The sequence below is a fragment of the Amblyomma mixtum genome, chromosome 7 (genome assembly GCF_055824585.1).
Source record: "Amblyomma mixtum isolate Tamu chromosome 7, ASM5582458v1, whole genome shotgun sequence".
Classification (NCBI taxonomy): Eukaryota; Metazoa; Arthropoda; class Arachnida; order Ixodida; family Ixodidae; genus Amblyomma; species Amblyomma mixtum.
The window spans coordinates 70,808,149-70,835,494 of record NC_143018.1 but is presented as its reverse complement, the minus strand read 5'-3'; the positions used below and the strand labels follow the sequence as shown (position 1 = coordinate 70,835,494).

At 49.2% G+C, this 27,346-nt stretch overlaps 2 protein-coding genes across 2 annotated transcripts in view; both read right to left on the bottom strand.

Annotated features, from left to right (window-relative positions):
• Nucleotides 1–27,346, bottom strand: part of LOC149336420 (uncharacterized) — a 61,777-nt gene that overhangs the window by 34,198 nt on the left and 233 nt on the right. The window lies entirely within an intron of this gene.
• On the bottom strand, nucleotides 12,872–26,507 carry LOC149336421 (uncharacterized). Its single transcript, XM_089552881.1, has 2 exons — nucleotides 25,724–26,507; nucleotides 12,872–24,380 (listed from the first exon to the last, which is right to left on the bottom strand). Exons 1-2 carry the CDS (start codon nucleotides 26,216–26,218, stop codon nucleotides 24,231–24,233), a joined length of 645 nt encoding a protein of 214 aa, XP_089409007.1. The 5' UTR covers nucleotides 26,219–26,507; the 3' UTR covers nucleotides 12,872–24,230.

Genomic DNA, 27,346 nt, shown 5'->3' with positions numbered 1-27,346 from the left:
TGATGCTGACCACAGTGTCGTGGTCCGAATGTTGCACGAGCTACCGCGCTCCTCCCATGTGATTGGCAACTCTGAGGAAATGCATTCATGGCCAGTCTCACTCCAAGAACTGAAAATGCTCCATCACATCGAGCACATGAGCCGTGCCCATGAATGCGTCACACTCCGCGCTAGGCTTCGAAAGCTGTCTCACTCCCGCACAGGCAGAGCGGCCAATCATCTTCTTGAGCGTCTCAGCCCCGCACCCACCAACAGCTACCACCGAGGCCTCTCCACTGGTACAAACAGCCTGTGGTGAAAACTGGACTGCCAAGCACTGCTTCCAAGAAATGCGCGCCACAGTGCGCCTTGCAACACGAAGTTGCCGAAAGGCTTCATGAAGAACTGCGACACCGCGTCCTCATTTTCACCAGTGGGTCAGTTCCTGATGGTGGAAGTTCGACCACTGCAGCCGGTGTGCTTAGTGCGCTGGGGGAGAACCGGCAATGCAGACTGCCACGCCTAGCCTCCTCCACCACCGCCAAATCGACAGCTTTCATCCTAGCTTTGGACCGGCTTATCGAGCTGCCCAATCTGCGCCCTGCTACTACCATCTTAACCGACTACACAGCCACCCTGCAGTCCCCTTTCCACCGTGAGAAAAACTTCCCGTCTCATCCTGGCCATCAGAGCCAGGCTTAGCGAGCTCGACCAGCGCAGCTGTGACGTCGCATTCCAATGGGACCCCTCCCATATTGGTGTGCACAGGAATGAAGTGGCTGACCAAATCACATGCCGAGCACACAAAGTTCTGTGCCTCTGTGTTTGCTCCATTGTGTCACCGTACAACCCAGCTCATCTCATCATACGGCGACACGCCCTCCTTCACCATCCCAATGCATGCATCGTATCAGGACAGCATGTACACTACTTGACTACATCATCTTCCCGCGCAGTCATTTTGTTCTCCTCCTCGGCATGTGTGTAAGTTGTGTGGGGATTGCAGAAAGGCTTCACTGCTTGCGTGGGGCCACTAAGCCCAACTGTGCTCAGTGTGGTGCACCAGAGACATTGGAACACAAGCTGTGTGATTACCCAGACCTACATCAGCACCACACAAAGCTATGGGATGCCGACAGCAAGCTCGGGCTTCCCTCGTCCAGCCTGCAACACTTAGTTGCTCCAGACAGCCCGCCAGCTGAAATTTGTGACATGCTTGTTTGCAGCCCTGCTAGACTTTACTGCTTGATCTGACCTCCGCCCCTGTCTTTAAATAGCCGGGGCACTGAGGCCTCAGGGGACAGCCTCAGCATCACAGCATCACTGTATAGCACAGAAGGCTGAACAGCACAAGGGGAATCCTACCCTTCTCGTACTGCAAATGCACAATGCCAGTGGGCTGACCAAACACTACAAAATTAATATTTAAGAGAACTTTATTTTTCATATTTTGTGGTAAACACACAACTCATGTTTTTATTGCTGTTTCTCAGGCAAAAGTGCATGGTGAAACCTCCATCGAGAAGGAGGATTGTACCAACCATGTGGCCATACATCTAAGCATTGCACTTCGCAAACTCAAGACACCTCTTCCACGTGGCGAGAAGTTGAAGGATGGGCAGATACAGAAGTTGCAAAGCTACTGCCGGATAGCGATCACCAGCAACAGGGGCGATGTCCAGAAAATGCATTGTGCCATTTGGGCATATTTTCCCTCGTGCTCAGCAAATAATGCTAAGACCACAAGTTCTGCCCCGAAGGAGTGGAATCGCGATGCAAGCAGGAACCAATGGGCCAAAGCACTCCGAGAGCCTGCACGGGACCACGCCCCACTTCTGGCAAAGGGGTTAGCTCTGCTGCCCACATACAAGCGCCTCACCAAAGAAAAGCTGCTCACCCGCTGCTTGCAGGGGAAGACACAAAATGCAGCACAGTCCCTCAACAGCAAAATCTGGCTGCTATGCCTGAAGCCTAAGTACGCTTCCTGGACTGCTGCAGAAACAACTGCCATTGCTGTTTTGTGGATACATGCAAGCTTTGAACAAGTGCTTCAGGAGCTTGATGTGCTACCACCAGAAGAGCTTGTAGTCCTGGGTAACTCCCAGGCCCAGAGAAGAAGGGTGCAAAAAATGTCATTTTACCAAACCGCTGAAGCCCCAGCATATCACCATAACATGGCAATGAGAACACCTCTGACTGACTCTATTCGAGAAAATCGTGAAGGGCCAATGTATGGGCCAGGGGAGTTGAAGTTGGCTGTACTTGGGACATATTTCTCTATTTTGGCAACAAGTTTCATGTGCTTTTGTCATGCTGCTGAAAAATACGGACGTTTGAAACTTTCAAATGCAATTTTCTCCATTTGTAGTTTCCAGCATTTTTTACATTCTGCGCAACAAATTCCAAGTACTTACTTTAGTCAGATTTGAATGAAATTTTGCACACAGCCTCTTCAGACTGTGTAGAATGTTGATATCTATCTGAATTTTCAACACCTCTTCTATATTTTTTGAAAAATATTCAGAATGTTGACTCATTGTGCCCAAAATATACACGTTGGTGTTCCTGAATTGTTTTTTACAATCATGGGACGATATGAATAAATCTGAAGTTGGTTTCAACATACTACATTACCAAAGCAGCAAAATGAGTTATTGTGAGCTGCTTTAAAAATACATTTAATTATCAAAAAGTGTACACAAAAAGTCCCATAATGAGCTTTTGACGACTATCACACAAAAGCTAATAAAGCTACACAGATCCTAAGAACACATTTAGAATCAGCGTTAAAATCCCTCCATCAGAATCAGCATTAAAAAGACATCAAGTCCAAGGGCTCCACAGTCATTGAGAAGTAGATAACCTCGATTACTTATTTTGCCGTGAAGGTCAACTCTGGCAACAGTGACACCACCGTTGCCATTTGGATGTTTCTGATGATGGTGAATTTTTGTGTCGCAGGGGCATCTGTGGCCAAAGAGCGCCATGGCACAAGGTTTTCTCTTCTACTCAAGATGGGCTCAAAGACCCATTTTCCAAGCATTTCACCCTAAAGAAACCGAGCACCAAGGGCACGTGTGTAAGCACTGATGAAGATGAAATCAGCCGACTGGTGGCTCTCCGTCCAAGTTTGTCCTGAAATATCTAGGGTTGCGCCTACATTGGAAAGCCTGCAATGAGAGCTGCACTCATCGCACCACCTGTACTCTTGAAGAAGAAATAAAAAGCGCGAACAGCCTGCGATGAGGTCCGACAGGGGGAGCCAGGTCACCAACAACCCAACCTTGAATTTAACGACTCCTTTCACTCCCGTGGTGCAATCTGGAGGGTATAAAAAGGGCAGTCAGGAGCGACAGTAGGCAGTAGTCCCCGAGCTACAAGGAAGCGTAGACCCTACCCCTCTCTTCCACAAGTTCGCCTTGGGCCGTCGGAGTTGGCGTTGCGGCACTGGTACCCACCAGAAGCCCTCACTGATCCGATGATTCCCGGCCGAGGCAGTGTAGACTCCCCATGCTCGAACCCGAGGACTTAGCGTTGCGGTATTGCTTCAAACCAGAGCCCTCGTTACTTCCACGACCTCCGGTCAGTCCCCTCAATCATCCGCGGCAGCGTCCCGCTGCACTAGCAGTTTCTTTCCTCTGTCGGACCCTCAAGCAGTAGTTCGTCATTCAAAGAGAAAACCCCTGGTCTGTTCCCTGGGCTGCACAACCAACTCATCGCAAATCAAAGGTGCTTGGATTACTCGCGACAAAGTGGTGGAGGTGCTGGGTAGGACATTTCAACCTGTACCATGGACGAAAAAAAATCTCGAACCCAGCAACGTCGCGACTGCTGGAAGCAAATGAAAGCATGCAATCTGCCATGCATCGACCCAAATGAAAAGTGGCAAGATGAGTGGGAATATCAACCGAGATCCCTAAATGAGCGATTTGACCGATTATTCGAAATTGCGGCCGCTGCTAAAAAGGCATCAAAGTAGAGAAGTGTCGTGAAATTAATCACAGAGGGTTGCATTGAACGTGTTCTGCGTACTCGCATAATAAAAATTGCTATAGAGGGCAGCAATGATACCAATCAGCCGCAAGCAAGGCTTTAGGGCCCCCTCCGCGTTCCACTGCGAAGGCTGATGAGGAAGTTGGACTGGATTCGTCTGTACGAACGGTATTCGACAGCAGCAGAATGATCCGACGCGCAAAAGGCGAACAATCTCATTTTTGCATTCGGCGACCACTAAGAACCCCTAAGCCGTCCGCCGAATAGACCCCATCCAAAGATAGCGAGAGCTCTAACTGACGTACAGAATAACACAACATTTATCCGCCTCGCCAATCCAGGATCAATCACCCTGAATGCTGCCAAGGGTACTGCACTCGGGAAGACGACATCTCTCCTAAACATCGAAATATGCGTAGGACACCCAGTTATACACGGGTCCGGAGTAGATGAAGTGCAGTATGGCACCCAGTCAGACCTCGATCGGCGTCGGATGTTTCAGTCACTGTTGGAAGAATACAAACACCTATTCGCTAACCCAGGTGTGAACCTCGGCTGTAAAGACGTAGTCGAGCACGAGATCAACACTGGTGACACGAAACCTGTTAGACAGAACCCATAGCGCAGCTCTATGACGGAAAGCAAAGAATTCAGGACCAGGTGATGGAGATGTTAGAAAAAGAAGTCATTGTTCGATGCATCAGACATGTTCTCATGCGACAACGCCAAGACTACCAGTGAAAGGAGCCATCGCCATATAGTGCCTCCACGACGTGACAGCTTTATCCACTATTAAACGACATGTGTGCATGTGTGTGAATTCGTCGAAATTGTACGTCAGACATTTCTTTAAGTTAGAAAAAAAAGAACAAATAAGCCCAGTCGCACAGATGTGTCTTAGCCAGCAGTGTGTGTGGTCTTAATTGTTCTCACGTTTTTCCGCCCCAAGAATGGCAGCTGCGCTGTACGGAGAGGGAGACCACGCTGTCGGTGTCAAGCCACTACGTGATACTGCCACCGTTGATGGTAAGGCCGCTTGCGACGTGACGGCTTTAACCACTATTAAGCGACATGTGTGCATGTGTGTGAATTCGTCGAAATTGTACGTCAAACATTTCTTTAAGTATAAGTTCGAAAAAAAAAAAAAGAACAAATAAGCCCCGTCGCACACACATGTGTCTTAGCCAGCAGTCTGCGTGGTCTTAATTGTTCTCGTGCTTTTTTGCCCCAAGAATGGCAGCTGCGCTGTACGGAGAGGAAGACCACGCTGTCGGTGTCAAGGGCCAACGTCGGTGTAGAGGGCCAACGTAAGCAACTCTTTCTAGGCGCAGGTCCTTTCACATTTAACAGAACGCGGCTTATCAAAGTAGTTATTTTGCACAAATACCTAGGCTGCTTTTATTACAGCATGGAAGATGCCGAAGCGGTGGCTGTGTCAAGGTCCCAGTATGACCGCTTCCAAAACTGGAGGAGTGTGCAGAAGTATTGGAGGGCCAACGTAAGACACTCTTTCTAGGTGCAGGTCCTTTCACATTTAACAGAACGCGGCTTATCAAAGTTGTTATTTTGCACAAATACCTAGGCTGCTTTTATTACAGCATGGAAGATGCCGAAGTGGTGGCTGTGTCAAGGTCCCGGTATGACCGCTTCCAAAACTGGAGGAGTGTGCAGAAGTATTGGAGGGCCAACATAAGACACTCTTTCTAGGCGCAGGTCCTTTCACATTTAACAGAACGCGGCTTATCAAAGTTGTTATTTTGCACAAATACCTAGGCTGCTTTTATTACAGCATGGAAGATGCCGAAGTGGTGGCTGTGTCAAGGTCCCGGTGTGACCGCTTCCAAAACTGGAGGAGTGTGCAGAAGTATTGGAGGGCCAACGTAAGACACTCTTTCTAGGTGCAGGTCCTTTCACATTTAACAGAACGCGGCTTATCAAAGTTGTTATCTTGCACAAATACCTAGGCTGCTTTTATTACAGCATGGAAGATGCCGAAGTGGTGGCTGTGTCAAGGTCCCGGTGTGACCGCTTCCAAAACTGGAGGAGTGTGCAGAAGTATTGGAGGGCCAACGTAAGACACTCTTTCTAGGTGCAGGTCCTTTCACATTTAACAGAACGCGGCTTATCAAAGTTGTTATTTTGCACAAATACCTAGGCTGCTTTTATTACAGCATGGAAGATGCCGAAGTGGTGGCTGTGTCAAGGTCCCGGTATGACCGCTTCCAAAACTGGAGGAGTGTGCAGAAGTATTGGAGGGCCAACGTAAGACACTCTTTCTAGGTGCAGGTCCTTTCACATTTAACAGAACGCGGCTTATCAAAGTTGTTATTTTGCACAAATACCTAGGCTGCTTTTATTACAGCATGGAAGATGCCGAAGTGGTGGCTGTGTCAAGGTCCCGGTATGACCGCTTCCAAAACTGGAGGAGTGTGCAGAAGTATTGGAGGGCCAACATAAGACACTCTTTCTAGGCGCAGGTCCTTTCACATTTAACAGAACGCGGCTTATCAAAGTTGTTATTTTGCACAAATACCTAGGCTGCTTTTATTACAGCATGGAAGATGCCGAAGTGGTGGCTGTGTCAAGGTCCCGGTGTGACCGCTTCCAAAACTGGAGGAGTGTGCAGAAGTATTGGAGGGCCAACGTAAGACACTCTTTCTAGGTGCAGGTCCTTTCACATTTAACAGAACGCGGCTTATCAAAGTTGTTATTTTGCACAAATACCTAGGCTGCTTTTATTACAGCATGGAAGATGCCGAAGTGGTGGCTGTGTCAAGGTCCCGGTGTGACCGCTTCCAAAACTGGAGGAGTGTGCAGAAGTATTGGAGGGCCAACGTAAGACACTCTTTCTAGGTGCAGGTCCTTTCACATTTAACAGAACGCGGCTTATCAAAGTTGTTATTTTGCACAAATACCTAGGCTGCTTTTATTACAGCATGGAAGATGCCGAAGTGGTGGCTGTGTCAAGGTCCCGGTGTGACCGCTTCCAAAACTGGAGGAGTGTGCAGAAGTATTGGAGGGCCAACGTAAGACACTCTTTCTAGGTGCAGGTCCTTTCACATTTAACAGAACGCGGCTTATCAAAGTTGTTATTTTGCACAAATACCTAGGCTGCTTTTATTACAGCATGGAAGATGCCGAAGTGGTGGCTGTGTCAAGGTCCCGGTGTGACCGCTTCCAAAACTGGAGGAGTGTGCAGAAGTATTGGAGGGCCAACGTAAGACACTCTTTCTAGGCGCAGGTCCTTTCACATTTAACAGAACGCGGCTTATCAAAGTTGTTATTTTGCACAAATACCTAGGCTGCTTTTATTACAGCATGGAAGATGCCGAAGTGGTGGCTGTGTCAAGGTCCCGGTATGACCGCTTCCAAAACTGGAGGAGTGTGCAGAAGTATTGGAGGGCCAACGTAAGACACTCTTTCTAGGTGCAGGTCCTTTCACATTTAACAGAACGCGGCTTATCAAAGTTGTTATTTTGCACAAATACCTAGGCTGCTTTTATTACAGCATGGAAGATGCCGAAGTGGTGGCTGTGTCAAGGTCCCGGTATGACCGCTTCCAAAACTGGAGGAGTGTGCAGAAGTATTGGAGGGCCAACATAAGACACTCTTTCTAGGCGCAGGTCCTTTCACATTTAACAGAACGCGGCTTATCAAAGTTGTTATTTTGCACAAATACCTAGGCTGCTTTTATTACAGCATGGAAGATGCCGAAGTGGTGGCTGTGTCAAGGTCCCGGTGTGACCGCTTCCAAAACTGGAGGAGTGTGCAGAAGTATTGGAGGGCCAACGTAAGACACTCTTTCTAGGCGCAGGTCCTTTCACATTTAACAGAACGCGGCTTATCAAAGTTGTTATTTTGCACAAATACCTAGGCTGCTTTTATTACAGCATGGAAGATGCCGAAGTGGTGGCTGTGTCAAGGTCCCGGTGTGACCGCTTCCAAAACTGGAGGAGTGTGCAGAAGTATTGGAGGGCCAACGTAAGACACTCTTTCTAGGTGCAGGTCCTTTCACATTTAACAGAACGCGGCTTATCAAAGTTGTTATTTTGCAAAAACACCTAGGCTGTTTTTATTACAGCATGGAAGATGCCGAAGTGGTGGCTGTGTCAAGGTCCCGGTATGACCGCTTCCAAAACTGGAGGAGTGTGCAGAAGTATTGGAGGGCCAACGTAAGACACTCTTTCTAGGCGCAGGTCCTTTCACATTTAACAGAACGCGGCTTATCAAAGTTGTTATTTTGCACAAATACCTAGGCTGCTTTTATTACAGCATGGAAGATGCCGAAGTGGTGGCTGTGTCAAGGTCCCGGTATGACCGCTTCCAAAACTGGAGGAGTGTGTAGAAGTATTGGAGGGCCAACGTAAGACACTCTTTCTAGGTGCAGGTCCTTTCACATTTAACAGAACGCGGCTTATCAAAGTTGTTATTTTGCAAAAACACCTAGGCTGCTTTTATTACAGCATGGAAGATGCCGAAGTGGTGGCTGTGTCAAGGTCCCGGTATGACCGCTTCCAAAACTGGAGGAGTGTGCAGAAGTATTGGAGGGCCAACGTAAGACACTCTTTCTAGGCGCAGGTCCTTTCACATTTAACAGAACGCGGCTTATCAAAGTTGTTATTTTGCACAAATACCTAGGCTGCTTTTATTACAGCATGGAAGATGCCGAAGTGGTGGCTGTGTCAAGGTCCCAGTATGACCGCTTCCGAAACTGGAGGAGTGTGTAGAAGTATTGGAGGGCCAACGTAAGACACTCTTTCTAGGTGCAGGTCCTTTCACATTTAACAGAACGCGGCTTATCAAAGTTGTTATTTTGCAAAAACACCTAGGCTGCTTTTATTACAGCATGGAAGATGCCGAAGTGGTGGCTGTGTCAAGGTCCCGGTATGACCGCTTCCAAAACTGGAGGAGTGTGCAGAAGTATTGGAGGGCCAACGTAAGACACTCTTTCTAGGCGCAGGTCCTTTCACATTTAACAGAACGCGGCTTATCAAAGTTGTTATTTTGCACAAATACCTAGGCTGCTTTTATTACAGCATGGAAGATGCCGAAGTGGTGGCTGTGTCAAGGTCCCAGTATGACCGCTTCCGAAACTGGAGGAGTGTGCAGAAGTATTGGAGGGCCAACGTAAGACACTCTTTCTAGGTGCAGGTCCTTTCACATTTCACAGAACACAGCTTATCCGCCAGTGTTCCACTGCCATTCCCAAAAGAGTTCAGAAAACGTATCTCACGAGCAAATTGACGTTTACACTGTGCAGTACGGCTACCATCTGCCCGCCACCGACGATGGGATGCTCTATGTGCAGCTTCGGTTCCGGACAAGCGAGCGCACGCGCACAGTACCCATTCTGTGTGTGCGGGGCAGGCAGTGGTCTGTAATTGAAGGAATCGACACTAGCGAAGTCGTGGCGGACTTTGTGAGGACCGTCGGGAGCCTCATAGTCCAGACTTTCAATGGTCTCGTCAAACAGGTGAGGGCCGAGCTCGCCGATCAGTCCCAAGAGCAGTTACTGCTACTCACGGTTGGGGACTCCCAAGTGAGTGCAGGATTACGCGTGGCGGCTACAGCGCCGCCGTAAAGGACAGTGTGCACACTTAATTAGCTTCACTGTTGACTGGTGTTTCAAGCGGACGGTACAGTTATTGTCCCCAGCAGTTATTGTCACCCAGCGCATGCGCACAGTACCCATTGTGTGTGTGCGGCGCAGGCAGTGGTCTGTAATTGAAGACATTGACACTACCGAAGTCGTGGCGGACTTTTTGAGGAACCGTCGGGAGCATCATAGTCCAGACTTTCAATGCTCTCGACGAACAGGTGAGGGCCCAGCTTGCCGACCAGTCCCAAGAGCAGTTACTGCTACTCACGGTTGGGGACTCCCAAGTGAGTGCAGGATTACGTGTGGCGGCTACAGCGCCGCCGTAAAAGACAGCGTTGACTGGTGTTTCAAGCGGACGGTACAGTTATTGTCCCCAACAAATCATATATGACTGAATTCTAAAGGCTCGATTGAAAAAAAAAAAAAGACTGCGGTTAGTGGTCGGGACCATAAACGGACATACGCTTATTATGAGACATACAAGCGCTGCTCCCTACCATATTCCTGAAAGCGTTAAACCACTTCTTTATTTTTTTAGTAGTGTATCAGATGCGCTACTGACAATGGGTGAGACATGCCGTCAAGTTATAAAAATATCTGCTAAAAGAACTCCTTATATCAATGAAGGCGCGTTGACAGAGACCAGCCATAGAGGAGGCCTCAACCAGCTTCTCTTTCTCTCTCTGCTTTTCATTGTGCCTTCTCAGGAACTCAGTTGGCTGCAGATGCACTCAGAAGGACATCGTGGAATTTGCAATGCTTTGCCATGCAACAAGCTGTTGTTGCCTCTGAAGTGATGGCGCGCACCCACAGTCCAGCAAGCAGGTCTCGCGCACCGCGAACGATCGTCCCTCTCCTCTTCAGCGGAGGCCCGGGCTGGAGTCGCGTGGGTCTGCTGCAACGAACAACCTCCGGTGAAAAAGAAGTCATCCTGGAGACTCGGGGAGAATGCAAAACTTGAGGGTCGTTATATGGCTTTAGGCGCTCGAAGTGGACAATTTTGCGCCCTAGACGCCGCAAATCTGATGAGGAGGTGAGCGGCTCGATGATGTAATTGACCTGCCAAGTTTGTTGAATGACTCGGTGGGATCCGTCATACATATATTGGGAAGGAAGTTTTGTGGAGAGACCGGGTCTGGTACAACGTATACCCAAAGCTAAGCGTGTGGGTCTGTTGGGTAGAACGGAGCTGTCGGGGTGGCAGGAAGAATAATGTCCATACTACAAGATAGAAGAAACAAGCGCAAGAACGCCGTGCCAGCTTGTGTAGCGTTATTATGGCATAGGTGACAAGGATTCGTGGCAGTCAACATACGTGGCTAGTAAGTCACTGAGGGTCCGAGTGAAACGCTCAGCTAAACCTTTGGTGTGGGGTAATATGTTGTGGCGGCGCGATCCGAAAAATACGCAGTCGCGATCACTTAGAACTTCTTTGGGAGCTTGAGTAGATCAACGAACAAACTATAGCCAGGCTTGCAGTCCTTAAGTCTTTGTGAGCCCCGTGCCCGTAGAATCGGGTGATGGTGGATGAAGGGTGCAACATCCCCATGCAGACGTATAGTAACGCACGAGTACAATTACCCAAGGATGACCTTCACCAGCCGTTGGAAGGGGGCCGTAAACATCGATCCAAACACGTTAGAATGGCCGAAGAGGGCATACCGTATATCAGCAGCTGCGTCGGAGAGATGGAACGGCGGGGTGGTGCCTTCCGGCATTGGCAGGCTAAGCAAGATCAGGCATGCTGACGCACAAAGCAGTACATGCCGCGTCGAAGTGCCGCCGACGAAGACACACGTATGTTTTCCATACACCGACATGCGCTAGCACACTGTGGGTCAGCGTGGAAACCTGCGAAGATGCCAGATCGGAGGCGACTAGCAAAACCAGGAGCTATTTGCACCCACCGAGAGGTATACGGTAGAGCAGATCATTCCGAATGGCAAAGTGGTGAGCTTGGCTTTGGAGATCCCGAGATGTAGAATGCGTGAAGGCAGGGAATGTGAATTTATTTCGTGTCCTTCGCTTGAATAGGCTGAATTTATTTGCCTGGCACTCAACGCTACCAAAACATTCGGTCAAATAAGTTGTTTTATTTGCAATGTCTTTCTGAGTGGTATGTATATCTCGAATGACTGTCTCACTGAGGTGTGACAAGCAAGTAGCTCTGCCAGCATTCTTACGCGATATCCATCGTCCTCATCTGCGTCGGCGTCGTCCGCGCTGTGAGCGAAAAATTTTGAGAGAAGCAACCTCGGCGGGCCGCCTCGGTCACGTGATGTTGTGGAGTCATCACACCCTGCCCACCGGATTGTGAGCAAACTGACCAGCATGGCAGGTGACACCTAAAATAATGACTGGCCACTCGGGAATAGCAACCTGGGTTGCACAAGCCACACCGGTGGCAGCACCTGCCATCGCAGGGCACATGGCTTGACGTCTGCACCAGGAGCGGTATGAGGACTCTTAGGAATATATGACTACAAAAAAAGAGAATGGCTAATTCCGCACATGTGGGCATTAAACCACTAACGCTAAGCGTCGTAAGGCGGAGCTTAAGTGTCTACTCCAGTGTATTTTTCAGAAGGGCCTGGATTAGTTCCTGCATCCCCACAAACCCGTAGATAGAATAGAACGGACGTAGGGATAGAACAGACATATGCAACAAAGTACTTCACGCACGGTGGGCGAGCCAATGGGAACAACAACAAAAATTCGGCGGACACTTAAGGGGGGACGCGGGCGACGCAGCCAACGCGGCTTTGACATCTAAATATGCATTAAAAAAACGATTTTTTGAAAATTGTTGTCTCTGCTCAATGTATACCTCGTTTTTTAAGCTATCCCAAAGTTTCATCCCTGACATCGACCAGGAAGTACTTCAAAAAATTCGAGGGGCACTTTGCTGACCTAAAGTGCAGTGAGGTGAAAGCTTAAGCGCGGTGTTGCTGCTTTGGCACTGATGTGTGGTTAAGATATTAGGCTTCGCCTCAAGAGTGGAACGCGACAGCGTCTTGCAGTGCTGCCAGGGAGACCACAGAACGCCATCGCCCATTCGGCTGTACCCCTTGCTCGTCTGTAAATTTGTTTTTGAGGAAAGGAAATGTATCTGTCTCGCATATCTCGGTGGACACCTAAACCACCCCGTAAAGGGAAGGGAAGCGAAGACACCGTATTCGCTAGACGCGCCTTTGTTGATTCCTAACCATCGAGCTGGCATGGCGGAGGGGTTAGCGTGCTTGTCTCGCACTCCGGAGACTGTGGTTCAATTCCCCAACTCGACTAATTTCCTACTCGGTTTTATTTATTTACGCGACAAAGCCAGTGTCGTCATCGGCGTTGGCCGTGAGCGGAAAATCCCAGATGCATTAATAAACAAATAAAACCAAGTAGGAAAATGGCTGAGTTGGGAAATCGAACCAGGGCCTCCAGAGTGCGAGACGAGCACGCTAACCACTCAGTTACACCAGCTCGATGGTTTGGAATGAAAAAAGGCGCATCTAGTGAATACGGGTGCTGTCTTAGAAGGGTGCTTTACAGACATGTACTGCAGTGTCCATTCCTTCCAGACAAAGATATGGTTTGGTTTATTGTTGTTCAACGTCCCAAAGCAACTCAGGCTATGAGGGATGCCGTAGTGAAGGGCTCCGGAAATTTCGACCACCGGGGGTTCTTTAACGCGCCCTGACATCACACAGCACAAGGGCCTTTAGAATTTCGCCTTCATCGAAATTCAGCTGCCGCGGCCGGGATCGAACCCGCGTCTTTCGGGTCAGCAGCCGAGCGCCGTAACCACCGAGCCACCGCGGCGGGGCAAAAAGATATGAGAGACAGGAGTATTTCCTTTACTTAAAACCAATTTTCATTTTCCTTTAGGCCCTTGCAGCACTGTTCTAGTGTCCACCGAGATATGAGAGAGTGACAGGCGTCGCTTTCTTAAAACCAATCTTCATTTTCCTTCCTTTACGGCGCGGTTCGGGTGTCCACTCGGATATGAGAGATCGTCGCTTCCTTAAAACCAATTTTAATTTCATTTTCCTTCCCTTATGGCGCTGTTTAGGTGTCCACCGAGATATGAGAGACAGGCATTGTTGTAGCCGCGGCGAGCGAAGCGGAGGCAGAACGACTAAGCAACATGTTTATTCGGCATGCTGGGCCGTACAGAGTAAGACTCCCACACGAGCGATCTGCTCGCTGCCTTCTTAACAAGAGAGCAACGCTCCCCCCTCTCCGCGTTGCCATTCACACACGTCACAGCATCACGTGACACTACATACCAATCGCGCACAATGCGATCACATCACACTTCAGGCGTCGTTTCCTTTCCTTCGAGCAAGGCATCGCGACCATTAGGGGATGGTGTTCCGTGAACTCCTTGGCAACGGTGCAACACACTGTCGCGTCCCACTCTTAAAAACTAAGCTTAAGCGTCCACCGAATTTATCTGGTCTGACTAGAAAGGTTAATTAGGCTAATTGCTTAAGTATTATTGCTCTATTAGTCATTAATTACCATGCAATTATAAAATGCCTTAAATCACGTTCCGATATAATTCGAATGCCACCGATTAAGTATCGATTAAGTAATGATTGGCATAAGCCCATATAAGGCACGGACACATCTGCAAACACGGCTGCTAACAACAGTATGAGGCATTAAAAGCTTTAGACTTAAAATGGGAATCACGGCATCAGTCCAACCAAGGTGAGAGGCAAACGCACGCTAGCACTGATGTAGCCAGGCTGGTTCTATTTCTTTGTGGGGCTTTGTCTGTGCTGCTCATGCGCAAGGAGCAAGTGAACTCTCTAAGCACAGCTGGCGCGCCTCGCCGCGCTCGCTCGCTTGCTTGCTTTCCTTTCCTTAAAATGATCAGAGTTTAAAACGTTGAAAACGTCAGTGAATGAACGCCGTAAAATGATGACAATGCCAATGAATACAATGAACGCAGACGGCCTATGGCTTCAGCGCCGCGTTTCTGGCACAACGTCAATGCCTGCAGCCCATTTTTCTCCCTCATCACGCCACGTACCTATAAGCGCTATTCAGGCATACACTGACCCAGGGAGCCAGTTATGCACGTAAAATGATTGGAGTGTAAAACGTCAACGCCGACGGCCTATTGGCTTCAGCGCTGCGTTTCTGGCACAACCTTGTCAATGCCTGCAGCCCATTTCTCTCCCTCATCACCCCACGTACCTATAAGCGCTATTCAGGCATACACTGACCCAGGGAGCCAGTTATGCACGTAAAATGATTGGAGTGTAAAACGTCAACGCCAACGCCAATGAACACAATGAACGCCGACGGCCTATGGCTTCAGCGCTGCATTTCTGGCACAACCTTGTCAATGCCCGCAGCCCATTTCTCTCCCTCATCACCCCACATACCTATACTCCATTTCATACATAGCAGGCAACGCTGCCAAAGCTAGCACCGCTGTTGGCGCAGGCTAAGTCCGCACACAAAAAGTAGTTCGCCATACAACCAAAGCTAAAATAAACATATTTCGCAGCGACAAATCTTAAGTGGTGTGACTGGCACCTCCTGGACTTCGTTTTACCTCTTGCCATATTTTCGCCCAGCGACTCGTTGAGATTTCGAGAAGCAAAAAGTACACGTGGCGGTATGATACGCGGTTGGTAGGGCGAATTGCTTCTACTATATCCGCGCCCCAAAGGTAGTTCACTCTCGTGAAAATTACGGCCAGAGAGCCCGAACACTGAGCGCCTCACAGCTTTGACCGTGATTTTCAATGCTACATCTTTTTATACCGCTCTTTGTATTCGTTGAAACAATGACCAGAGTTTCGAGAAGAATGAATGATGCGTGGCAGAGTAATATGGTTTCGCGGACGCACTACTTCAGCAACCCCGCAGCGTTGCCTGCTATGTATGAAACTGAATATATAAGCACTGTTCAGGTGTTCACCGACCCAGGGAGCCAGTTATGCACACTTCCTTTCCTTAAAATGATCAGAGTGTAAAACGTCAACGCCAACGCCAATGAACACAACTAACGCCGATGGCCTATGGCTTCAGCACTGCGTTTCTGGCACAACGTTGACAATACCTGCAGCACATATCTCTCATCACCCCACGTACCTATAAGCGCGATTCAGGCATCCACTGACCCAGGGAGCCACTTTTGCGCACTATGGCTTCAGCGCCGCGTTCCTGGCACAACGTTGTCAATGCCAACGTATGCAGCGCACATCTGTCACTACCGCCACCCGCCGTGGTGGCTCAGCGGTTAAGGCACTCGTCTAGTGCGGCGGAGTTCCCGGGTTCGAACCTGACCGCGGTGGGTAACGCAAAAGGCGCCCGTGTGCTGAGCGATGTCAGCGCACGTTAAGGATCCCCGGTGGTCGAAATTATTCCGGAGACCTCTAGGGCACCTCTTTCTTTCTCTCTTCTTTCACTCCCACCCCTACTGCGCGGTTCAGGTGTCCACCGAGATATGTGAGACAGATACTGCACCATTCCCTTTCTTTAAAAACCAATTTATCAATTTCACTGCCACATAGCTTAAAGCATGGTTGAGGTGTCCACTGTTCCAAGAGGGCACCAATGAAAATTAAAGTACAATGAAAGCGCTTTACTTCGCATTATGGAAAAATGAGAGTAATCCCTGCAGGAAAAGTGCTTTTTCAGAAGAGACTGAATGAGATGCTCACTGTCTAAGAGAGTGTCAATTCTGGTATGAGCAGCTCGTGACCATTACACTGGAGTTAAGCACGTCAGCATGAGTACGCGTTCAGACAAAGCAGAGCACTGAGCACACACATTAATCTTGTTGAAATCAAAATAACATTTTCATGAACTTCGTCCTCATTTCATTCAATGCCATCGAACGCAGGGGTGGCGCTACGCGTAAGACTAGCTGTGTGCTGCGTGCAACAAGCTCCACGAGAACCGGCGAGCCTCCCACAACCGTTCCAGCCTTCGCTGCGTTCAGACATTCTGTTTCTGCCTCCCGATTCCAACCGGCCTGAGGCGCTTAGTCACCGGCTCCTTGCACGAGACCAGTCTAGCTTCAGTCCGCGCCAGTCTCCCAGACCAGGGTTCATCCTGTCAGCCTCCCCGGAACACCACCTCTGCGAGGGCTTCCCATTGGCTGTACTGCGAGTGTTAGCTGCTATCATTGCTGGACACTACTGCGCCATTGTAGCCAGTTGAAAGCGGTTGCAGCAGGCCTATTTGGAATGCACAGTATTTCACCCTGGATCGAGTAAACTGTCGCTTGTGCCTCTTCATTGCTGTAGCATCTCAATTATCTCGGAGGCTTGGCAGCTCTGTTAATGTTTATAACGGTTTTTTACTAGTGTTACCACTGGTCTCTCTCCCATCTCGCTATTTTAATGCTTCGGACTTGCGACTGTAGAGCTGTGATGAACGCAGTGCGAGGCACTAAGCGTCTGTGAGCTGGCGAACCGAGGCAACGGTCTTGCTTGCGTGACAAAGCTAGGCTGCCTAGATGCCCAGAGCCACTGTGACTTCCTGGTGGCCCTGCCCCGCCAAATCAGCAGCCGCAATTGTATATCTTCATTAATTATTTTCGTACTGTGGGCCATGAGACAATGTATCGTTGTAGTGCGACAACTTAGGAGTTCTTCCGCCTCACATGATGCGACTGAACAGTGGCTTCTAATCCCTGTATCGCGACAGTGCCATCCAGGCACCCCAGATGGGACCACTGTTGGCCAATGGAGAGTCTGGAACTCTCTACGAGGCGGCCATTGCTCGACTCTGCTCAGCTAACATGGTCTGTAATCTACTGCAGCATAACCACATCACGCATCGCTTCTCATCAGTTCACGGCACTATCCTCGGGCCCTGGGGCATGCACCCACGCAGCTTTCGCGGACACTGAGCAGCTTCCCTGGTCACTGCCCGACTTCGAATGCTCGTTGATGTAGCTGGGTTCGCCTCTTACCATGCGTAGGTCTCTTTGCTGTTACCGGAGGCAGCAGTAGTTCGCAGCTCACACAAGTTTATCGAAGTGGCACACCACTACGCTGTCGTTGTGAGGTGTTGGAAAGTTCACCGGCAAAGCTCTAGGTGGGCGTCCCCTATTTGGGAAATGGGCCTTGTCTCCCTCTTCTCCTAATCTTTTTTGATGTGGTAGCAATACTCGTGTGTTCCTGAACCCTGCTTTGCGTCGGGCGTTACACTTGCCCACCCGGTTGTCGGCGAAACCTGGCAGCGGTAAATTCCTTCACAGTAAACGCTTTCAGGTAAAATTCCTAGCGTGCAATATGGCGAGAAGGAGTGGTCGGCCCGTTCTTCTTTTAGGACACCGTGACAGCCGACTGCTATCTGCGCCTATTGAAGGAGAAATTTCTGCCGGAGCTGATGCAGTACCATATGCAGCAGCAGGTAGGCATCTTCCAGCAAGATGGTGCCCCCGCACACTATGGAGCCAAAGTCAGGAAATCGTTCAATGAGCAATTTCCGGGCCAGTGGATGGGTGGGGCGTGGGTCGTCCAATATGCCTTGGCCACCGCGATCGCCAGATTTGACACCATGCGATTTTTTCGTATGGGGATATATTAAATCGCGCGTCTACAGGACTGGAAGCCTTCACACTCTTGAGGATCTTCAGGAGCAGATCAAAGAAGAGCTCAACACGATAAGCGACGACATGAGAGCTGCAGTGTTCAATGAATATACACACAGGCTGCACTGATGCACAGACGCTGCAGGCAGCCACTTTGAGGATTGATTGTTGTTGTTGTTGTCCTCAAAATGCCTGAAATAGGCAATGCAGGGAATGAATAAATAAATGAATAAATAAAATGTTCAGGGCAGGCTTGCAAGGGCAATCTTTTGCTTTGTTATCAGCCAATGTAGAAGCACGAGCCAGTTGGTGGCAGATAATTCTTAAAACAGCACAAAACAGACACGGACACAAGGAAGGGACGTACACAAGAGTGGACATCGTAAGAAAACGAAGACCATGGATGAATTCAGGTGCCACGGTGGCCTGACAATAGATGAGATGAAACTGTCGGAGTGTTTCAGTGTAGTTGGAGGGGGAAAAATTGAGGGACTTGTGGACTTAGGAAAATTCACCTCCGAGAGTGAGAAACTTGTGCCTTGTGATCACGGTCTAGTGGTCATGTTTTAACCTCTTCTTGGCATCAAATACTTGGTGTTTATGCCTTAAGGGGCAATGTGAAGGCAGCTCTGTTGTCGAAAATCGTCCTAGAAGCTGTGATTCTTGCCGAAAAAGCTGGCCTAAAGGTTGATTTTGTGACAGCTGATGGCGCTTCATGGAACCGCTCTATGTGGCGCATATTTGGAATATCTGGTTCCTCAAGCTGTCTGAAGTCGTCGGCTGCTCATCCTGTTCATAAAGAAAGACGTCTTTTTTTATTTCAGATTTTCCCCACTTGATAAAATGCGTAAGAAACGGTTTCCTGAAGTGCTTCTACAAAACTCCGGATGGTGCTCCCTACATTGAGCACATCAGGGTGGCACATGAGGAAGATAAATGTGCAGTCACCCTCAAGGTCATGCCAAAAATTAGTGCATGCCACGTGAAGCCCAATAATTTTGAGAAAATGCGGGTGAACTTAGCAGTCCAACTTTTCAGCTCAGAAGTCGTTCGTGGCCTTTTCTTTTACAAGAATGAAATTCAAAGGGATTGGGGTGACCCAGCAGCAACTGAGGCATTTGTCAGCACAATGGCCAAGGTAATAGAGGCGATGACAGCACGTATTCCATCCGAAGCTCTAAGACTTGGGTCCATTCAAGAGAAAAACATCAGATTTCATCGAGTACCTTAACAAATGGGAAAGATCCTTGGCACCTTCCAGAGTAGGTTTTTTGTCAGCAAGCACAGCTGAAGGAGTGAGGGTTACCCTCCATGCAACATTAGATCTATTAAAGTATGTCCATGACAAGCTTGGGTACAAGTACTTGCTGACAAGCCGCCTTTGACAGGATAGCCTGGAAAAACTGTTTGGCGTCATACGTCAGTTTTCCGGCTGTAATGACCACCCCAACACAACCCAGTTCCTCATCACTGTTAATTGCCTAAGTTTTTATACCTTAGTGAAAGTGCCAAGCAGTGGCAACTGTGAAGGAGGCACCCTGCAGTTTTTGCTGGGTGAGAAGGAAGCAGGCGGTGAAGTGGATGCACTTCTTGACAGAAGACAGATAGAAGATGCTTCAGAAATGCTCCAGAAATCTGAGCTTCTCTCTGACCTTGTGTACAATGAAAAAAACAAGCGACAGCCGCCTGGTGTTTTACACTGCAGGGTACGTTGCACGAAAGACCATCCTGAAAACTCACTGCAAAGACTGTTTTGATCAGCTTCTCGTGAATCCGGAGAATGCTAACAAAGAACTCTCGACATTTACCAAATTTTGTGACACAGGTGGTCTGCTCTACCCATCCCAAGAACTTTTCTCGTTTGTAGAGGCGTTAGAACTCACCTTTTCTATGTGGCTTAGCAACAACCAACTGCACTATGACAGCCTTGATCAGCTGACATGCTGTCTCAGGAAGAACAATGTCTTGATTGGCTGTGAACTTCATGGGCTGAGTATTACCAACCACATCACCAAGTCTTTCCTGCTAACACGCCTTCATTTCTACATGAAATCCCTTAAGAGAGGGAATCATCGCGGGAAAAAAAGAACCACTTGAAACTGAGGCGGATTACCTAAGGACTGTTTGGAAGAGGTTTCACTCCCAAGTACCAGGAAATCATTTTATTTTGCCGCTACCAAAGCAGCTTAGCAAAATAAAGCTTGATTCAGAAATTTTGGACATGTGGACAAAGCACCACATGTGGTGCTTTGTCCAGCAGAAATCAACCCGTTGCGAAATAATCTACGCTGTTGGGCGATCTAACATGGAAACGGTAAGTCTGCTTTCTCTTGACATTCTGCTCAATTTGGAGTTAACTCAGTAATATTTCCGGCTCTCCTGTACAACCAAGTGTCCAGCAGAACCGAATTCTGTAATATAGTGAGGGCCACGGAAACATGACGAAAGAAAAACAGCGTTCGCCACGTACAAAACACGCGTTTACCAACGCTGCAGCCGAAGAATCTGACGTGTATGCACGCTGCAGTGCCATCTGCCCCTTTCCTTCCGAAGCGCTTCGCCTGCCCGGGCGCGCTCCTCACACTTCCCCCTTGTAGCCACTGTAGCAGCGTCATCGACTTGTAGGCATCTAAGATATCGCCAACGCAATGTGGGCGCGGCTCGTCACGGTCCGGGCGTAGCGCTGACAGTTTGGGCTTATCAGCTCTCCTAGGCTCCAGTTTTTGGCTGCGAAAGAGGTGCAAGAAAAAGAAAACAGTTGCAAGCATAGATATCGGGCAGATGGATGTCTAGATTTTTTTTTTTTTCGGTAATAAGTTCCTGTTTCGAGGCTTGGCTTGTGCTCGTTCTGTCACACTTCTGGACGCGCCTTCAGCATGGCTCCGACAGTGCCGTGTAACTTTTAGACCGCTGAAAAGGTGGACATTGTTATTGCCTATGTTGATGCAAATGAAAACGCATCTCTGGCAGCACGTTTATTCAAGGCGAAGAATCCTGCTTCTCGTGTTCCCGCACTCCCAACTTTCAGGAGTATCTTCAATAGATTCCGTACAACTGGATCTGTGGAGCCGCAAAGGAGAAAGTGAAAAGCACCAGCAGCCGAATCCCATGAGACAGCTGTAATGAAGTGCGTCGCTGCGAAGCCAGAAGCTAGCGTGCGAGAAATCACCCGAGCGACCGGTGCCAGTTCTTCCACTGTTTGGCAGCTGCTCTCCAGTGCACAAATACCATCCTTACCATTTGTGTCTGCATCAGGAATTGATGGCCAGTGACTATGACAAAAGGCTGGACTTCAGTAATTGGTGCTTGATCCAATGTGATCAAAGCCCTGACATCTTGCACAGTATCTTGTGGACTGACGAGGCCCAGTTCAACAGGAACGCAATAATCAATGTGCACAACGCACACTACTCGTCCCAGACAAACCCACATTGGCTGCGCCCACACCACCCTCAGGTTCGCTGGTCGGCAAATGTGTGGTGCGGAATTTTTCGAGGTCAGATTGTTGGCCCTTATTTTCTTGATGGGAATCTCACCGGCAAGAGTTACACCGACTATATTTTAAAAAATTGTGAGTCCGATTTCGTTTCCGAGTTGCCGCTGAACGCCCTGAGATCAATGTGGTTTCAGCATGATGGAGCACCTCCACATTCTGCGTCCCAGGCTGAGCAACTCCTTAACAGCTCCTTCCCCGAACAGTGGATTGGGCGCGGCGGACCAATAGCCTGGCCACCGCGTCATGCTCTTGAACGTATTTCAAGAAAGCATTCAGATCCTGCTTCAAGTGTTGAACCCCTGTGCAACAAGCTTGTCGGTCAGTTGCAAGCAACCGTTCACGCAGTGCAAACTAAAAGGAAGAAAAATGTGGCGGTGTCACATGAAATACCATGACGACAGCCCTGGGTTAAGCACAGAGTCAGACAGCCGATAAGCCGCGGCGCTCAAACGATGACGCTGCGCCAGACGCACATTTTGCGAACGGGAGCGGCTGCCTCCGATGGCTCGGTTCGCCCGGTAACATCCCGACTGTGTCACACGTGAGCGTGTCTCGTGGCGCACTTCGTCTGCTCGGTTTCGTTTTCGTGCATCGAAAACTGCCAGAATTGCGAGTGCTGCAGTGCGAAAAAAATGTGCTTTTTTTTCGTTTAAAATTCGATATGGCATTGCCTGACCGGCAGCTCATAGTTGCAATTTCAATGTACCTCCTATCTGCTATAATTAAAAAGTTAATTATTTATTCTTTGTTAATTATCAAGTTAATTAGTACCTTTCACAGCTCCTGATTTTGCTTTACACAGAATACAACATTTCCCAAAGAGACTGGCACAAAATTTTAATTTGCCTATTTTTGAGAATTGCAGAAATGTCTTAGGTGAAACACCCTGTATATGCGACCAAGGGCTGCACTTTTGTTCCACAATTTTGGCAGGTTGTACAAGTTGGAGGCTTTGTCCTGAAAAGAAGACTGTCAGCGGAAGCTAGGCATGATTAACCTACAGGAGAAGGTAGACGCTGACTCACTCCAACACACCCATAGCTGCCCTTCCTGTATCTACAGCTGTTCTCCGCTATCTAGGCGGTTGCGCAGTTAAGAAGGCTGCCGACATGATGGGCTGCAGCAACTGCCATGCGACTTTGGTAGCTGCATCAGACCTTCCCTTCCACCTGTAGGCCATTCTCACAGAAATTAGGTCCTTTGTGCCTGGTGCTGTGAAGCACCCCTCTGGAGTCCTACCACACATGCTGTCAGGCATTGAATGTATCACAAAATGGCAAACAAAGTCAAACAATGTGTTTGGTGGCTTGTTCTGGACCATCCTAGAAAAGCTGTCAGCAAATACACTCAATCGTGTTGGGCGCCCCTTGTACTTTCAGTACCTCAGTGCGTGCATCACTGATTTTTATTTAGCAGTGCGTGAGGATTTTTATGCTAGGTTCCTGGAACAGTCTTCAAGTAAAAGCAGCAAGGAAACATGCCAAGCTGCTATGTATAGGTGGATACCGCTTTTGCCTGATACTACCACAAATTCCACAAGGGAAAATACCAGCGAGCATGAAACGCACAAAAGCAACAAACTACCAGGCGGAGGAGTGGCGCCGGGTGTGCGAAGTTCAAGGCTATTCCTCCTCTCTGTGAAAATGGTGTACAGCGAAGCTCAGAAAACGAAACTATGCGGCAACGGGATGCCTGCGATTACTTGGAGTGTCGATCGGAGCCCAGCAAAATTTCCCTTCACACCATGTCCGAGCTATCCGCTGGGAGGGGACGAATGCACAACCAACTGCTACCCACCTATCACCCTTTACATGCTCTATTATTGCTCTTTTGCACCTACTCATGTTTGAGTCACCAAAGATAAGCACTAGGGTACTCGCCCCCTCCCTCCTAACTTCCAGACTCTGCTGCCTCTTATCAGTGACTGTGATCGCATTCCTTGGGTTTAACCTGTTCCCCATCTCTCCATCGCATCCAGATTTCCTAGCTGCCACCTGTGCGTAGCTGTTCCTGTCTGAACCTGTCTGACTTACTTGCTTGTCACTGTCCATGCCGGTGCAAGCCCCATCCATGTGGCCGGCGCTGGAATGTCCGTCAGTGTGGCTTCCAATGGCGGTGTCAGCCATTTTTGACTCCAACTGACCAAGCTGTTTCTTGACGTTTTCACTTCTTTGCCCTCTCCACCTGTAGCTCTCTTTCTAGAGCACCCATACGTAATGCTAGTTTGGTGTCCTTATGGTCAACCCTGTCCAGGCGTGCACTTAATAAACAACATTTGCACATAAAATCCGCGCCTTCAGCCTCCTCACACTCCTTGCATTTAACCTTCAGTTGTTTGACTATCTTACCAGCACTCGATTACAGCTACCACAAAATGCTAGAATATATACAGGCTCAAAAAAAAAAAACACTTGCAAACGTGCCGAAATAAAATTCTGCCTACCGCAAATGCTGATCACCTAGAAAAGGAATAACTACCTTTCTAAAATAGTTAACTATGAGTGCTGACAATCCTAGCTGCCAACATGAATAAACCCGGCCGTTACATCACTGACAAAAATTCTGCTCTTGCGCAAACCGTACTTTCAAAATATTAACGGAATGAACTCATCCATTTGACGCAGTCACGTTGCTCCTGCAGTCGTCAGTCAGCTCGGTCCCGGTCACCACGCAATCTGAAGAACACCGAAACAAACGTCCGCACCGCACAGATATGCACGGCTCCGCACCACACAGCTCACAGGGGCAGGATTCCCTCTGAAAAGGCAAATGATGGAACTAGGTTTGTGCACACAGCACACACGACCATATGCAGCACATTTACATCTGTATTTTTATGAACAGGTACTCATGGAAAACTGGCAAATAACAGCCTCGGGGACAGTTTGACCAATACAGATAACATGTGCTATCATGCTCCAAAAGATGGAGCAGGAGAGGCACAACGTTTTTAAAATATTTGTCCTCTGTGTTACCAGCGAGGTCAGCACCACCTAAAAACAAATTAGCTTTTCAATTCTTTTACCATGGCCTCCACCAAACACTGGTAAGTGCCCCAAGCTAAGGACAGACCTCACAAGGACCCTCATGTATGTACTAAGCGGGCCAAATTCGTGAGCACGGGCGACAAGCGATTTTGACTAATGGCTGCCTTGTTAGTGATTACCTGCTATCACTAGCACACATTACAGCATGCGAGTCTTACTTTCACCTCGACAAGTGTGGTCTCCATCCCGCGGCTAATCACAGAGCTATCAGCTTCGGTTCCCAATGGCATGTCCTGGAGACTTTAGTCCCTGACAGTACATCATGATGTATGTGATGTCAGTTTCCAAGTTTACTGTCATCAGCACATATTGGTGCAACGTTAAAGGGCAACTCCGGCGATTTTTCAGCCATTTTAAGTTAATGGCTGTTTTGTGTTCCTTAGAACCTCCTGTAATGTGCACGATACAAGGTTTTCAAAAGCAACACTAAAATAATTTTTAAACAGCAAAAAACGCAAAACACGAAACCGAAAAGCCGAAACCAGGGAGGTGCCTTCGTGCGGTATTGACTGTGACATACTGGCATGTTCGCCGCGCTGTGAAGTCCCCGAAGATATCGCAATTACCCTGAGCCGCGCTGTCGACATGACTGAAAGCGCGGAGAACAGTTTTTCCGAGACCAGCAAGTCTTTAGAAGACTTTGGACTGAACGAGTCGCCTTTCAGGTATGATCCACCGCTGTGCGAGCCAGCCGAGTCACACAACAGGCCGCGTCACCTGCAGCATGGAGGCGGTCTGAACTCGGAGAAGTGACTACTTGAGTCATTTCTCGTGCATGCATTTGTGACACAACTGTCATGTGATGCTTCCGCTGACAGCTGCTCATGTGGCGAGTGCCGGCCGACCCAGCCTGATGAAAGAATCTGCTGCCGGAACGTTGCTGCGGGGCACAACGTCCTTACAGGGGCATGCATCACCAACAGTCCTCTCTTTCCAATTTCCAGTTTTCCCCTGCACTGCCAACGCCAGCGTGCGCCCAACCAGCTTGACACGCCGACACGCCAGTGATGTCACAGTACAGGGTGGCTTGTAGGCCACTCCCGCCCAGCTCACCTGTTTCGGACCGGGGCTCTGCATCCGGCTGCTGGTGTTGCTGTCACCTCCATTGCGGCTGCTGCGCCCATTGCGGCTGCTGCTGCGTCCGCTGTCCAAGGGCGGGAAGGAGCTCGAGCGGTCCTTCCTTTGGGTGGATGTTGGGTCGTCGCTGGTCCGGGATTTGGATCTTGACTGGTGCTCCGACGTTTTAGTGTGGGGTCGTTGAAATCTTTTCTTGCAGCTGTTATCGCCTGTGCGGTGCCCTTCTCCGCAGACAATGCAGACTGGGTCGCAGATTTCTTCCTTGAGGTGCTGGTTGCCGCAGTACGGGCACCGTTGTTGCAGTGGCTTGGGACATACGTCTCTTCTGTGTCCGACTCTTCGCCGGTTCGTATATGCCTCTACTTTTGGAATGAAGGGGTAGACTGGGTACAGGACTCCGAAGTATACGATGCTATCTGGCAATTCGTCCACATCGAAGTGGAGCAGGAGGGACTTTGATGTTCTTCCCATGGTTCGTGCTTGGATTTCTGGGTTTCTTTTCGAAATTCTGTCATCATTTCTTGCTGAGTTTCGCCATCGTAAGCCCAGTAGATGATGCCCTGCAAGGCCTTGTCCAGAGGGGCGATGTATGACGTCATGATGATGTCCTTGCCTTCTATCTTGATTTGCTTGACTGCGACGTAGCGTAGTGCGTTTGTCTGCTCCGGCGTCAATACGGTGAACACATTCTTTGTACAGTTTGTTCTAGATTGGTCTTTATCAGCCTCGGTCGCGGTAGTGCCGCTCGCTGATGCGATAGCTTGCCCATGGGCGTCCGGAAGGGGGGGCAAGGGGGGGCGGTTGCCCCCCCCCCCCCCCCCTCCCTGGAATTACGGATATTATTTATGCCCTAGTAGAAAACAACAAACCTACCGCCTCCCCCATTCCCGGACATCAGGTGCCCCCCCCCTGGAAAAAGTTCTGCGGACCCCCTTGCCTGATGGATTTCTCGGTGTAGCGCGTGATGTCTACGCCACCCGTTGGTCTGTAGATGATTTTATAGTCTTCCTCCGGTAGTCGTCGAAGCGGTTTCTTAGGATGGAGCGGAGGGAAAGGTTTCTTCTTCGGCTTTTCGGTCTGCTTATTTGACTTCTCTGAGCTGTTAATGACACAGCTTTGGGGTCCTGATTACGGTAAGAAACAATCGTTTTCCAATCGGGCGTTTCGAATTCGTCTGGGGAGGCGTTCGTCCCAACTACGGCGTACTCCATGACTGCCGCCGTGGCGTTCGCGCCGCGTCAGGCCTGGCGTTCGGGTAAGCTAGGGCGCCGGAGCGACGCTGGCTTTAGACAGTCGGAGCTCGGTCGCCCGAGCAAATGCGTGCCTGCAAGGATTTAAAACTGCCGCGCAGGGGGCCACAGAGGAGGGTCACCTGTAGCGAGCTCCAAGAACTGCGCAACGTCGGCTTGACACACAGCTAACCTAACACTCCGTGCTGGTATTACAAATTGCATTCCACTCAAATAAGCGGCCTCTATTTCATTAGGGGAGGTGTCCTTTGAAAGTCGTCGTTGAGATACCTGTCACGGCATAACAGCGTCAACGTGGTGCAAAGGCCTCCAGCAACGTTAGAGCGGCGTCGTGAACTTTACGCACATG